Here is a 16,247-nt window from a genome sequence, read left to right as displayed (position 1 = left end):
ATTTTTTGAAGTATTCTACATGATGATACACTTGCAAGCGCTCGAACCAATTTTCGTAACACTTTTTCCACTCCTATAAAGGTACCTCCAAAACACGGTTTTTGAATACATCAACGGCTTCTTCAGAAGCCGAAAAACGTTGGCCACACAATTTATTTTTGATGTGAGGGAATAAAAAGAAATTATTAGGTGCTAAATCAGGGCTGTATGTTGGATGACCTATTAATTCGACGTCGGTGGTTGTTTCAGCCGATGTATGAGAGCTTGCATTGTCAAGGTGAAGAATAATCCTTCGTTGCTGGTTATTCTTTCGTATTTCACCAAGCACTTCTGGCCAACAAATGGTTGTGTACCATTCAGAATTCACAGTTCTACGTTGCTCTAACGGTACGACCGACACATGTCCAGTTATTCCGAAAAAACAAGCGATCATTTGCTTCGAGATGCTTCGCGCAGGAACCACTTTTGTCGGATTGGGCTCATCTTGGAAGACCCATACAGCGGATTGCTGTTTTGTTTCGGGCTCATACGCATAGATCCAAAATTTGTCACCTGTGTACATGTTATACACAACTTTTGATGCACCGCGATTATATTTCAGGAGCATTGTTTTGCACCAATTGACACGATCATCTTTTTGAGCTTTTGTCAAATTATGCGGGATCCAACGCGAACAAATCTTTTCAACAGCTAAATATTCATGCAATATGTTATTGATGCTCATCATACTAATGCCCAAGGATGACTCAATCTCACGATAAATTGCATGACGATCTTGCAATATCAGTTCGCGTACAGCATCAATGTTTTCTGGCACAACAACTGATTTTAGACGACTTTCACGATTTTCGTCCCTGAGCGAACTACGACCACGATTAAATTCGTTATGCCAGCGTTTCACAGTGGCCAAGAATGGGCTTCATCACCAAAAGTCAAAGTAAATTTATCGATGGACTCTTGTCGCGATAATCCACGTCGAAAGTCGTAAAAAATCATCGCACGAAAATGTTCACGAGTTAATTCATTTTTTCACTGCGATAAAATTTTCAAGTCGCTGTAGACAACACAAGTTGTATTTAAATGACAAAATGTTCTAAAGAAGGTTATGTTTCAAAAGGTCAAACTTTTAATTGGAAACATCAGATAGCGCCTGTAAACACTTGGTATGCCAAGGCTCAAAATATAAACAGCAACCCTCGTAACAAGTAAATCTTCATGAAAATTTAAGATTTTTATATTTGATAATTTTTGAAAAAAATACATTTTTGTCTAACAATAGGCCGTTTCTGTATTTATTTCCTTGATGCCTATCGAAACCATAGATTTGCACTGTCCGTTTATTGAATAATCACGATTTTGCTGATTCGTCCGTTGGCTCTCACAATTATTCGTTCACCACATTCATTCTGAGAATACATATACGTATGCACTTACATACCGATTTTTTCTGTTCGTCATTTTTTTCGATTTCTGGACAACTGTGTATTTGCGCATGGCAAATTCATGCCCTTGAAATAATTCATGCGGAGGATTGTAGGTAAAATCCAGTCATCCGGGTTGTTAATTGAAATTCACCTTTATACTACCTGTAAGATATTTAGCTAATGTTTATCTTCGACTATTTCTTAACTATTATTTATTTTTCATTATTTTCAAACATTGCAAGTTGAATGTTAGCAAGTAACGAGCTAACGCATATTTCAAATTTACACTAATATTCATTCTCACTGTAGTATATCGCTAAAAGGTAAAATAATTAAATGTTTAAAACTAAATTAGTTTATTCTATGTTTCCTACTTATCAGTGCATTAGTACAATAGTCGGTTCACAGCAATGATGCATCTGATACTGAGGTAAGTGTAACGAGACTCAACATCCGAAAGTGCTTACACTTATATTTCATTGGCTTACATATGAAATGATAGGTGATAAATCTAAAATATAAATAGATATACATTATAGATTATCGAAAATTGATAATAATCATTATCTAATTTGTGTACTACTCGTAAATTGTAAAAATTGTCCTAATCTTTATTGAAACTTAAAGTACAGTTAATTCACTTGTATCTTATTTTCTCTTCTTTCCTTGACTACCACTATCCTTTAGCTGTAATACACAAAATTATGCCAAAAATTATTAATACGCGCTTTCTAATTTGATTGCTACTGTGTTCAAGCAAGTAAAAGATTGGTAGAGAAAGACTCAGTTATATTTACTATAAGTCTGATCATTAATTACCCTAAAAATTTGCTGCAGCATATGATTATTCAATATTTATATAATTATTAACATATCTCTATTGTAAAATGCTATATATTATTTCAGGAAGATCTATCCAAGGAGCAAATACAACGTGAGTAACTAAAGTTCTACTTTATTTAATATGAAAAAATGTTACAAATCAAATGAAAAAATCAAATGAAAAAAATTTTGTTTACGACACTGAATGAAATTTCTCAAACTACATTGAAATTAGTTATCGTTCAAAATCGCATTTCCAAATATTTCTCAACAAGTTTTCTGTCTGTTTCATTTCTATTTAAGAAATTTGTAAATTTAACTAATATTAATAAGTAAATAATGAAGATATCAGAGTATAAAGGTATTGAATCATATTACTAGAGCACATGGCGTAACTGACATATTAGAAAAGTATAACACAAAAAACTTACACCATTTTCGATGAGGAATTCTGCTCATGATTCGCTACACGCTTCGGAGTGGTGAAAGCATTAATTCTTGTACAGTTTCTTGTGGTAATGAGGATAAATGTGATTCTATCTTTGAACATTTTATTATAAGTGTTATAACCTTTACAGCCACGAAATCTATATATATTTCGACTACTTTTTTATCATCATTTTTATTTCAATAGTTTTGCAATATCATACTTGATTCTGAGATTTCTTGTATTTTTAGACACATGTAGCCTATATACGAGGGTGGTCCGATAAGTACTTAGCCTCACCGCCCGATGGCGCCACTCTCGCAGAAGAAATATTCTATCACGTAGTAAAACCTTCTCGATGGTTACTGTCAAGATCTCAGCCGGATCGGAGTTGTAGTTTATTTTTGAGAGCGTGTGAAAGCAAGTGTGTCCGTTGATTTTTGAAAAATGGAAAAAGAGCAGAATCGGTCGGTGATTCGGTTCTTGATTTTGGAAGAGAAATCGCGCAGCGAAATCAAAAAGCGCTTGGATGCTATGTACGGTGACTCTTCTCCTTCGATGGCGACCGTCAAAAATTGGTTTAACGAGTTTCAACGTGGTCGTACGTTGATTTTTGAAGAGCCACGTCCAGGTACTCCGAAAACGGCTACCACGGAGGATAACGTGTCAAAAATTCACGATCTCGTATTGGCAAATCGACGATTGAAGGTACACGAGATAGCTAAGGTCATAGGCATCGATTATCGTGACAGTCGACGAAACATGGATCCACTGGTATACATCAGAGACCAAGGAACAGTCGAAACAGTGGACTTTACCCGGCGAAAGTGCTCCGAAGAAGGCGAAGACTGCCCCATCATCCGCAAAGGTGATGGCCACCGTTTTCTGGGATTCACAAGGTGTGATCTACATCGACTACCTGGAGAGGGGCAAAACGGTTACAGGGCTGTACTGTGCCGAATTATTGGGCCAATTCGACGTCGAATTGCAGAAAAAATGACCCCATTTGGCGAAGAAAAAAGTGCTCTTCCACCATGATAACGCACCGGCTCACATCTCCGCCGTCGCCATAGCCAAATTGGTCGAATTAGGCTACGAACTGCTGCCCCATCCACCGTATTCTCCAGATTTAGCCCCATGCGACTTCTTTTTGTTTCCAAACTTGGAAAAGTCACTCGCCGGGCAAAAATTTGAGTCGAATGAGGAGGTAATCGCTGCCACGGAAGCCTACTTTTCAGACCTCGAGGAAACGTATTTTTCAGACGGGTTAAAGAAGTTGGAGCATCGCTGGGCCAAGTGTATCGAACTAAAAGGAGACTATGTTGAAAAATACAACGCCACTTTTCCAAAATTTTCGTTTTTCTTTTGTAGGCTAAGTACTTATCGGACCACCCTCGTATATATAGCATATACATATAACATTAGTTTTTTCAATGCTAATAATAATTTATAAATTTATAATTATTAATTATTATTATAATCAAATATGAAAAAAAATGTGTTGTCAAAAATCTAATCCGTTAGTGAGAAAATATTATTGTAAACATGTAATAAGATGACTTGGCAATTATTACCTAATTACCTAAGATAATGTTAGTATCATTGTTTTAATAGAAAAGTATAATGACAGTCGAAATGATAAGAAATGACTATTTTCTCTTTGCACGTGCCTTTGCATATCTCGAAATATATATTTTACTATATTTTGTAACTTTCTATGCTATTTAATGTGAAGGCTTTGTTTTATATACAAAAATTAATAAGGATGATACACGGTAAATGATGATTCGGGTTCTGAGTGTAATGCTTTTATAAAAGTTATTAGTTTAAAACCCTTCACGTAGAGTTTATAGGAGTCGTCAATGTTTATATCTAGTATAGTTTTATTGATTGTTATATTATATGATTCAGTGAATTTGTTGGTTAGCTTAATTCACAGGCCAACGAGGTTTCAGAACCAGAGACCAGACATAGTACACCCGAAGGATTTTGGCGCGCTGAATCCAATTTCGAGTTCAGAATTGCGTAAGCACGTCAGGATTTTGAGATATCCTAACCTAAATATGCGAAAATCACGTTTTTTGGCTATATTCGGTACCTTATAACATTGTGAATAACTTTTACATGCAAAACTGATAACGGTATCTGAAAGAGCAACTCTTGGCCGACAAAATGCATTACCGATTTTTTTATGTCTTTTTCCAGCAGAGATACCGTCAATTGAAATGTGCCATTTATCAATTGATTTATACTGGAGTATGAAAAATCTTGATTTTTTTTGCAATCTTCAGTAGTAGGAAAAACTTACACTGACATATAAAGGTCTACCATTGTACTAATTTACGGCGAATCTAGCTGAATTTATTAGATGCACTCTAAAATGGCAGCTATAAATTTAGGGCAGCCTAAGGCAGATGGTTATGACCTAAATGCACTGAAAATCCTATAATTCTAGATCCAGCGATAGATTAACTTAAGTGCGCTATAACCTGCAAGCTCAAAACCATGACAGGATTGCCTAAGTGTGCTGTAACCTACACTCAGCTTAAAACCACGACAAGTTAACCTAAGCGCTCTATGACCCGCGAGAGGTTAAGCTAAGTGCGTTATAATACGCGGCTGGTTGACTCAAGTGCGCTATAACCTGCAAGCTCAAAATCACGGCAAGTTAACCTAAATTCGCTATAACCTGCTACAGGTTAATTTAAGCGCGCTATAATCCGCAATAGGTATATTGAGTACGATATAACTTGCAAACTAGAATCCACGACAGTATAACCTATATGCGCAGTAACCTTCGAGCTCTAGACCACTACAGGTGAACTTACGTTCGCTATGATCTGCGAGCGCTAAACTCACAACAGGTTAAACTAAATGCAGTGAACAGTGAGGGTCAAGCACAGGACAAATTAATTTAAGTGGATTGTAATCCATAGCATTTCAACCTAAGCTCTAATGTAGTTAGAGAGGTTACACTAAGAAGCTGACAATCTTTAGAATGTATATTCTTAAACCTATAACCGTCAATTCTGTGATGTTATGCTTTCTTTTTGTGAAAACGTTGGCACTTCATTTCAAACGATCGTTGAAGAGATTTACGTTTGTGATTAGTAGGGTTATTATCATCCCTTTTCAATGACCAGCAGTAGTCGGCCATCATTTTTTCGTCCCACCTTCCTTGGTAGTATTGTTCCTTTTGTTTAAAATCTTGGTGAAATCGTTCACCCATCTCCTCACTATATTCTCCAAGATTTTCTGGGAAATAGTCTAAATGAAGGAAGTGTATTTTAAGGCTCATTAGACAACCCATTTTTCGGAAATTCTGTAACATGTTGGACACAATAGTTTCAAACTGCGGGTCTCGATTATTGCCTAAAAATTTTTCTGTAACATCTTTGAAGCTCAACCAAGCATTCTTTTCAACGAGAGTCATGGTTTCGATAAATGTATCATCTTTCATGAGTTTTCGTATATCAGGACCAACGAAAATGCCTTCCTTAATTTTTGCATCACTCAATTTCGGAAATGTGGCTTTCAAATGATTGAAACATTTACCTTCTTTATTTAAGGCTTTCACAAACTGTTTCATTAAACCTAATTTGATGTGAAGTGGTGGCAGTAATATTCTCTCTCTATCAACAAGATCTACGTAGGCGACATTATGAGAACCTATTTTCCATTCTGATCTTGTGGGCCATTTTTTTGTTACCCAATGCTTATCTCTTGCACGGCTGTCCCAAAGGCAGAGGAAACACGGAAATTTGGTATTTCCCGACTGCAAGCCAACTATAAGATTTATTATCTTAAAGTCACCACAAACAAGCCAATGGTGAGTCTTGTAATTTATTTTTTCCAGTAGAAATTGAAAATTATTGTATGATTCTTTTATTGCAGTTGAGTGACCTACAGGAAGTGCCGCACACTCATTTCCGTTGTGTAGTAACACAGCTTTGAGACTTTGTATGGAAGAATCAATGAAGAAACGCCAGTTTTCTGGCTTGTACAAATCTTGGATATACAATTTAACCAATTCTTCGATGTTATTACAGTACACCATCATATCCTCCATTGTAAAGTACTTTATGAACGCCTCTTCTCGGTTTCTGTAAATTGACACTTTTGTTCCAGGTAATAATAGCTTCCTTTCTTGGAGTCTTGAAGCACAGATTTCAGCTTTATCCTTTGGAAGATTGAGGTCTTGAATTAAATTATCTAACGAACTTTGGTCAAAAAGCTTAGGACTCTCGTCATCAGAACTATCTTCAAAAGAGACATCTTCAGTTGTATCAATATCCATCGGTTCAACTATTGCCGAACTAACTTCTTTTCCGGGTTTACTTACTTTTCCTACTTTGGCTGGTGTTACACTCGCTACCGCAGGGTAGATGATTTTATTTGAATTTTGTTTATTGAAACCCGTTGTATTACATAAGCAGAAGTAACAATCAGTTTCATGGTCCTTGGGCTCACGCCAGATGGTCAGTTCAATAACAGTCTTGTTGCTGCTATTATCATCCCACTTCAACATAGCAAGTCTGCAAGAATTACAAATTGAAGATGGTACCCATGTCTTATCTAAATTGTCGATCGGAACCTTATAACATTTCATATATAGAGTTTTATTGAATCATTAATTGATCGTCGATAAGAAGTTGTTTCAAACTTCCCATAAACATAACAAAATGTATCAATTTTTCTTGCACAAGGGCTTCTGGAACTCATTTTTCTTATAATAAATAACAAAGAGGATAACAAATGTTCTTATGATAAACATTCTTATAATAAATAAAGTAGAAGAAAATAAGATAATAGCATTTACAGGAAATTCAACCGTTAGCCCGCCACTTAAACGTGATCTCTAACACGGAAGGATTAGCATGTCACAAAATCAGTTATCTCAGCTTTCACCTATCTCAGCTTCAGCATACAATCATACATTTTAAGTTACGTAATATTCTACATCATTTATCTACAGAATTTCAAAAACGAATGAAAGATTTCACGGTTTTTGATTCTGCTGATCGTATCGGATATCAGATTTTCAAAACTTATTTTATTCAAGCAATTTGTTTAAACAAATTTTTGCACAATTGAATATTTTTGCAAGTTGCACCTCATTTCCATGGTTTCAGGGGTCGAGTTTGATGTTAGATTTGTGAATTTAGATTTATTCAAAAATTTATTTAAACAAATGTTGCAAGACTCAATGTTTTTGCAAGTTGCACATACTTTTGCTGATTTTTGAGGTCTCTGGTTATGAATCTGATATCAGATTTGCAAAATGTATTTTATTTAAGCCACTTGTTTAAACAAATTCCTGTATAATAGAATATTTTTGCAAGCTGCACCACATTTCCATAGTTTTGGGAGTTACTAGTCACGAGTTTGATGCCAGATTTGTACATTTAAATTTATTTAAACAAATTATTTAAATTTTTAATTCTAATATTTGTCTGTCTGTCACAGGCCGACAAACTTCAGAACCAAAAACTATACATAACGCGCCCGAAGAATTTCGATGAGCTAAATCCAAATCCCAGCTTAGATTTGCGCCAGCATGTCAGTATTCCGAGATATTCTAGAAGGCTATAATCTGCGTGGCCATAACCCTAAATCTGTTAACCCAAAAACCCCCGACCCCTTAACCTTTAACTGCCCCCTTAACCTTAAATCCGTTAACCCTGTAGCCCTGAAACCTGTGATGTTATAACCCTCGATGCCGTTACGCCAATCCCTTAATGCCTGAGCCCAGTAATTTGCGACACAAGGAATCTAGGGCTATTGTATCGTAGGTTACAGGATTCCGAGGTGACGAAATTCGGGGTTAAGTTGGCAGATTTTATTGCCGCGCTTGTTATAACCTTCTTGGGTTAAAATATTTGGGATTAAGGGGACGGGGATTTTGGCATCGAAGATGACAGGGCTCGGGGGTTAAGGGATTTAGGGTTAAGTGGCCAAGATTTATTACCCCGCAGGTTACAATGCTCCAAGATCAGGGATTTGAGTTATAATAGTCGAAATTCATTGCGTTGCCGTATAAACCAATTGATAAGTAGTACATTTCAATTGACGATGAAAGAAGACATAAACTAAAGATTGTTAGTGCTTTTGTACGATAAGAATTGGTTTTTAGAAGCTGTTGTCAATTTTGCACGAAAAAAATTATTCGCAATGTTATAAGGTACCGTATATAGCCAAAAAAACTTGATTTTCGCACTTTTAGGTTAGGATATCTCAAAATCCTGACGTACCAGCGCAATTCTGAGCTCGGATTTGGATTCAGCGCACCAAAATCCTTCGGGTATACTATGTCTGGTCTCTGGTTCTGAACCTTTGTCAAATTTTGTTGGTCTATGTTATGTTTCCCATTTCTTCAGTTAGTCTGTTTAGCATTTTTTTATGATTGTAAATGGTTATTCTACAGCATAATCTATTATTATATAGGTTACAATTACCTTGAGCACATATGTATATTCTAATATCTAGTAATATGCTATTTGGAAAAATTGTATCTTCATGGACTTCCGATGTCGGATATTTAATTCCATTTTGCCATTTTTCCAATGTTATGAGTAAATTCTTATAGTTGTATTTATTTTTATTAGTTTTCTTACTCGGTGTATTAAGTTTTATGTATTCTGTTGTATCCATAATTTGATTTTTGTTTTCCTAGAATGTAAATTTCCTATTGATTTAAGTTCTTTAGGTAATTTATTAAATAATAATGTAATAGCCCTAATATAACTGTTTTTGATACTGATTTTTCTCAATCTTCTTGGTACTTGTAGGTTGTTGTTTTTTGTTTTCTTGTTTTTATTATTGTATGTTATAGAAAGTTCATCGTAATGGTACAGTAGTGATTCTAATGAGAAGATTTCTCCCACATCAATAGGTTGTTTTTCAATGATGAATTTATTTTTATTAACTATTTTAAGTAAACTGTTTTATAAATTTTGTAGTCCTTTAATTCTGCCAGAATAAGCTCTTCCCCATACAAGAATTCCGTAAAATGCAATGCTATGGAATAGGGCGTAACAAATTATCCTGAGCACTTTCGTGCTCATTATTCTCGATAATTTGTAAACGATAAAGGTTAAATACTTGATTCTTTTGTATAAAATTTGTAAGTGAAGGTTCCATCTCATATTTCTATCAAATATTACATCTAGGTACTTTATGTGGTCTTCTCTGTTAATTGAATTACCTTGTATAGAAATATTCAAGTTTTTGTGTGTGCTATTACAGTTTTTTCCAAATTGAAGATATGCTGTTTTATCAGTGTTTAATGATAGTCGATTTAAGACTAATCAGTTACCTACTTTTTGTAATTGATTATTCATCTTTCTTTCAAGTTCTATGTAACTCCTACCAGATGCGATAACTGCTGTATCATCTACAAAAATAGGATAGAATTTTCTGACATATTCGAAAGGATATCATTTATGTAGAGTAGGAAAAGCAGGGGCCTAGGATCGTTCCTTGTGGTATTCCCATGTATATTGTTTTTGTATTATATTTACTAATATGGTTATTTACTTTCATAATTTGTTTTCTGCTGATTAGGTAACTTTTGATAAGATTATAAGCTTTTCTTCGTATTCCGTAGCAGTATAATTTATTTAGCAGTATATAGTATGATCTACGGTATTAAAAGCTTTTCCTAAGTCAAGGAAGGTGATAATTATAGGATCTCCTTGATCGAGTTGATTGTATATCATATTCGTTATGTGGTAGAGTGCATCTTTTGTACCTTTATTTTCCTGGAAAACATATTGCTTGTTTGAAATTAGATTGCAATTATTTACAAAACTAGTTATGCTTTTGTGTATTAGTTTTCCAAAAACTTCAGCTAAGTTCGATAGAAGTGATATAGACCTGTAATTTGTTGGTAAATATTTTTCTTTAGTTTTATGAATGGGAATTATCTCAGCTTCTTTAAGTGCATCTGGCCATTTTTCTTTATCAATGCTAGTGTTTATTATCTGGATCAGCGCTGCTGAGATAAAACTTGTTAAAGTTTTAAGTACTTTTGAGTTTATTCCGTCAACACCACCTTTTTTGTTATTCATTTTATGGATTATTTCTTTTATTTCATATATATTTGTTGTCTTTAAAAATATAGTTTTGTTGTTCATCTCTGGCATTTCTATGTTTTTGTTGTTGGGTGTATTAATTTTATTACTTAAATCTTTTCCCACGTTGCAGAAGAATTCGTGCATTTTATTGCCTATTTTTTGTGTATCTGTAATTTTAATATTGTTCTCAGTAATGAAATCGATATTATTAGATTTTTTTAGTGTTTTTCCCTAATTTGTTGTTTAGTATTGTCCATTGATTTCGAGGGTTGTTGGTGTTGAGGTTAATTTTTATTATGTCAAAGTTTTCTTTTGCTTTATTAATTATCTGGTAAAACGTTTCAACACATTTCTTATAATTTTCTTTTTTTACTAGGTTATTGGGATCTTTTTTTCCAGATGTCATAGAGTTTTTCTTTTGTTTTACATGAAAGAATGATTAACTTAGTTATCCAAGCATTTCTCGGTTGGTTACTATTATTAGTATTTTCAGTACTGTAATTTGCTGCAATTATAGATAATTGAATGTTTCTTATTAGTTTCGTGATGGCTTGGTTAGAACCTGCAATAGCTATTAATATTCTGACTAATTTATCGTTTTTGCAAAATTTATTAATCTGTGGAAATATATTTTTGGATTGTTATTAATCTGCTTTATATTTTTTTAATGGAGTTTAATGTCATTAAAATTGGATAATGATTATTAAAAGGTATGTTAAGTAGGTAAATATTGTATTTAATATTTTCTAGTTTTATAAAAAAATTGTCTATACATGAACCGTTACTATTATCATCTATAGAAGGTCGGGTTATGGATTTGTATCATGGGTAGTAACCATTTTCTAGTAAAAGTTGTAGAAATTCTTGGTCTAGTAATTCTTGACTTAGTGTGTCACAATTAAAATCGCCAACTAATACACAATTTTTGTTATTTTTATATTATAACGGGGATTTAGTCCCGTTTACCCCGTGAATATATAAAACAATGAATGGAGAATGGTCGAGTGAACGAAGTCTAAAATTTGTTAAAGTTCTAAAAATTTTCTAAAGTGTTCGTCGGCGACAGAACGGTCGGATCAGCGCAGATTCGTGGTGTTGGCTAAGAAGCGCGAAAGTCGTAATTCGTAGGCGGTTGTCGGCGTGAGAAGGTACGGTGTTCGAATAAAGTAGCGGGATATAGATATATGAGATCGTCTACAAGAATCTTTGATAGTAAATAATTAGCAAAGGCGGTCGGAGGGAGGGAAAGAGCACGCTGAACGAACAAGTAGAGAGAGAGAGAGAGCAAACCATTAATCCGGTACTTACAAAGCAGATGTCTACACTCTATGTCCGTCGAAGGTTTTGGCGGATGTCCGCGTTGACGCACGCACAAAACTGACGAGCCGTCCCGTGCACCACACAGCCCTAGTCCTCTCGGCAGAAGCAGCCCCTCGTGCACCAGCAGTCTTATTTTCTGTAACACCAACCGCAGTTCACGTATCCAGCCAGTCCGAGAAGTCAGGCGATGTCGCAACCCGCTCCCCTAGTGGAGACGCTCACAAAGACAGAGCTCATGCCCGATCGGGCACCAAACATCTCCCGCGTAATTTCAAAGGTGAAGAAAAGGGCAGAACGACAAAGCTGATGTTCGCAACAATTCGTTCGACACTGATGAGATTCATGTTACTATTGGTATCATTGCTTACTTTAAACGTTCCCCTAGGAGTTTTTTTTCTAATACATGCTTTTCCTTTATTCTATCTTTACGAACAGTTCCCGTCGATCGTAAGCCACATTTATCCAAGTGAATCACTAAATCTGGACTGGTGAAATAATTATCAAATTAAATATGATAGTTAGATAGTTTTCTTTTTGAAAGACCAAGTAGAAGTGGATTGATGATTTGTAAAACTACTCTGGAACCAAGTGGACACTTCGATAAATTTATCCCAATACTTGTATTATTTTTACCACAATAAATGTCTAAATTGAATATGTATCTATTAACTCCACACAAACCCCAGAGCTTTATACCATATCTATCAGGTTTGCAAGGTGAATATTGTTTTAGAACGCACGTCCGAAAAATCGAACCATCATTTCGTCCACGGAAAGAGCAATCAAGAAAAATCCAAACTGCTAAATATTTTTCTTGAATAGATTTAAAATTTCTCGGACTTTCCAAGCCTGCTCAGCATCATTTATATCACTTGTTTTCGAATACTTTATTTTTGATTTGATTTCGTTAAACCTGTCAGACCAGACATCGCTGAAGAAACAGCTGAGTACTTGACGAGAGAATCCCTTTCCCAATACTCTCTTTGATCATTCCGTATGTTGTATGATGACAGCAAGAATATCCCTAAAAATGTATCAAGTTCATCCACCGATAAATTCAAGCCGTTTTCTTCACTACCTTCATTAATTCAATTTTTTATTTCTGTAGAAAAAAATAGTTAAAATAATTCCACAGCTGACATTGAAAGCATTTTTTTTTTGCACTGCATCACTCAATAATAAATCATCATCTAAATTCCCAGTGAAAACTATTTCTCCATCATTCCATGAAAACTCATGATTTGGTTCTAATTTTGTCTGAGTTTCTGTATAATTATGAAAAATAGATTGATAAGATACATTTGGAACTGAAATTTCCGGTTCGAAATTTTCATCACCTGACTCAAAATCTCCATCAGAGCCTGAGTCATCTAGATCAGGTATTATGACATATTGATCTTCATCAGAATACTCATCCTCCATTGATTCAGAATCGTTATCTCTTCTGCTTTACGCTCGGACATTTTTTCACACTATCTAAGAAGTCTGATTGTCTATTATAAAGTTGAATAATCTGTTTTTACAACTGCAGAGAGAATCCCGCTGGTGAGAGCTTATTTATTGTAGTGCGCTAATGGCTTACTCCGCATGAGTGTCTGTTTTCGGGTACGACGCGACGTCGTGCAAGTCGACCAGGATCAAAAATCGATCACTGGAAAATTTTCCATTGAAGAGTGGAAGAATCTAAAGTGCCGCAAACTCTCAAGCTCAAATTTAGGATAAATTATAAATTCCGAACCGTGTTACCAAGCGGTGTCGCGAAAACGCGAAAGAAGATAAGAGACTCTATTTGCAGCTGAACAATGTTTTTATCAAAAAACATTGTATTTACAGAGAAAATTGACAAGAATAAAATATTTTTAGAATTCGTTATAGATTACATGATAATTTTTTAGAAGCGATTTGAACAATTTTTTTGATTTTGTAAAAAGTTGCAATTGGCATAAACAAAATTTTTTTTCTAAACTCTTCAAAAAAATTCAGGCGCATTCTCTGATCAATTCTAAGAACTTTTTATATCTTGAGACTTTTTCCATAATATCGTAGTTTTTGAGTAAAAAAATCATGAATTATTTTAAAAAAATTTCCATTTCGGGCGCCATTTTAAAAATACCAAGGCAAAACATTGATCTTTGAACCATGGATTCTTAAAGTTCAGACATTTATTCCACCGGTTAAAAAGGTTCCCGCTCGATTTCTAATGCGAAAGATTTTGAAAATTAAATTTGAAAAAAAAAGAGTGAAAATCATGCTTTTTTTTTGTTTAATCCCCATTTTTGCATAAATGACAATAATTTTTTGCAACTTTGAGTTCATTATCGGAAAGGGCTTATTTTAAGCTTTCAAAATATGTCTGTCTTAAGTTTTTCTGACTACTGTGGAATCAATTATGAGATCCCGAAGACTAGTCTATCGCGAGTGGCGTTTTCGGTCGAAACGGTTTAATGGGTTTTAAAACGTCCCAAGTGCCCTGCCGTGGGCTCGTCGTGGCATTCGGCGAGAATGCATTCTCACTGCTTCCGAGGGACCACGAGCTTCCACGCGTCGTAGTCCTGGCCCAGCACGTCGTCAACGGCAGAATTCAACCGGTATGTGACAGTCTACCCCCGGTAACCTTCCAGTATGGGTGTTCACTCAGACTTTCAAGGACTTTCCGTATCTTTTTCCTGTACCATGGGTCCTTGATGCTCTCATCAACTCTCAATGAGACAACGGCAGCTATCAAGTCCTCCTCAGTTTCGTACATACGAGACAAAGCATCTGGCACAACATTATCTTTCCCTTTCCGGTGTACAATATAAAAATCATACGACTGTAGGCGCAGTGACCAACGACCTAGCTTACCGTTCGGGTTCTTCAAATTGCGCAGCCAGACTAAACTGTGGTGATCAGTCACGACGGTAAAGTGATAGCCCTTGATGTATGGCCTATATTTTTCTATTGACCATATCACGCTTAGGCATTCCCGCTCCATAACTGATAGTTTCCGCTCCGAGATAAAGAGGATGCGGCTTGGAAAGCATAGGACTTTATCTTTTACATCGACGTGCTACAGCAAAACGCTGCATAGACCGGTATCACTGGCATCACACTCGATAGTGAACGGTGCTTGATAATACAGGTGCAGTAGCGACTAGCGTCTTAACCCGTTTCAAAAGCCGTTTCTTGCTCGTCTCTCCATTCAAACTTAGCGTTTTCATACGTTGGCGCCGTGAGAGATTCACAGATCGTCCATAGTCGTCTAAAAATTTCCTATACCACGCGGCCATCCCAAGGAATCTACATAATTGCTTGAGATTTTGCGGCGCAGGGTATTCTAGAATAGGACGAATTCTTTCGGGATGAGGGCAACAGCGTTCGCGATTGACTAGCACGCCGAGGTAGCGTATCTCGGTCATACATATCCTTGACTTCTTACGATTTATCGCCAGACCGACTTCTTTAATCCGATACAGAATCATCTTAAGCCATTTGATGTAGTCTGCAAATGTTCTGGTCGTGATAATCAGATCGTCTAGGTATACAAACGCGTAAGGCTCCATTTCCGGAGTAATTATTTTGTCTGCCAATGATTGGAAGGTTGCTGGTCCACCGGCAAGTCCATAAGGCATCCTAACAAACTCGAACAATCCCATATCCGGGACGGTAAACGCTGTGATCGGGATCGATCCCTGGGTCAAGGGAATTTGCAAGAATGCGTCTGAGCAGTCCAGAGCCATGATGTATCTCGCATGCTGTAGCTTGCGCAAAATCACTTCCATATAGGGCAAAGGGTATGCGCTGCCGCATGACGCTGGCGCGGTAGTCAATACAAAACCTATAAGAGCTATCAGGCTTACGTACCATGACTACCGGACTGGACCATTCGCTGGTCGATTTGCGAATTATGCCGGCCTCCAATATCTTGCCCCCTGTACGTGCATTTCCTTCTCAATCTTTAGAGAAACAGTGTAATAGCGTTGCTTTGTGGGAATCGCTTCCTCGACATCGATGTCGTGTTGGATGCAACCGGTACAACCCATTTGCTCGCACGAAGACTCTGACAGCAGTTTGTCAATTACCTTCCCAATCTCTTTGCGCTGACTCTCCAAAACATCTTTTATACCTAGGGAAACCAATGAACGGGCTTCCTCTGTATGTAACGATGAAAATTTTAGATAAGTTATCTATTTTTATTAC

General features: G+C 36.0%; 1 protein-coding gene across 1 annotated transcript in view; it reads left to right on the top strand.

Annotated features, from left to right (window-relative positions):
* The window catches only part of LOC131667528 (troponin C, isoallergen Bla g 6.0101-like), a 540,200-nt gene that overhangs the window by 179,443 nt on the left and 344,510 nt on the right, over window positions 1-16,247 (top strand). The window contains exon 2 of the mRNA XM_058941001.1: window positions 2,331-2,358. Coding sequence (XP_058796984.1) covers window positions 2,331-2,358 — 28 coding nt within the window. The remainder of the gene's footprint in view (window positions 1-2,330; window positions 2,359-16,247) is intronic.

This window comes from Phymastichus coffea, unplaced genomic scaffold, assembly GCF_024137745.1.
Source record: "Phymastichus coffea isolate CEN01 unplaced genomic scaffold, Cenicafe_Pcof_1.1 PCOF00005, whole genome shotgun sequence".
In the NCBI taxonomy this organism is placed as follows: domain Eukaryota; kingdom Metazoa; phylum Arthropoda; class Insecta; order Hymenoptera; family Eulophidae; genus Phymastichus; species Phymastichus coffea.
Note: the sequence above shows the minus strand (reverse complement) of the source record. Positions and strands in the feature narration are given on the sequence as shown.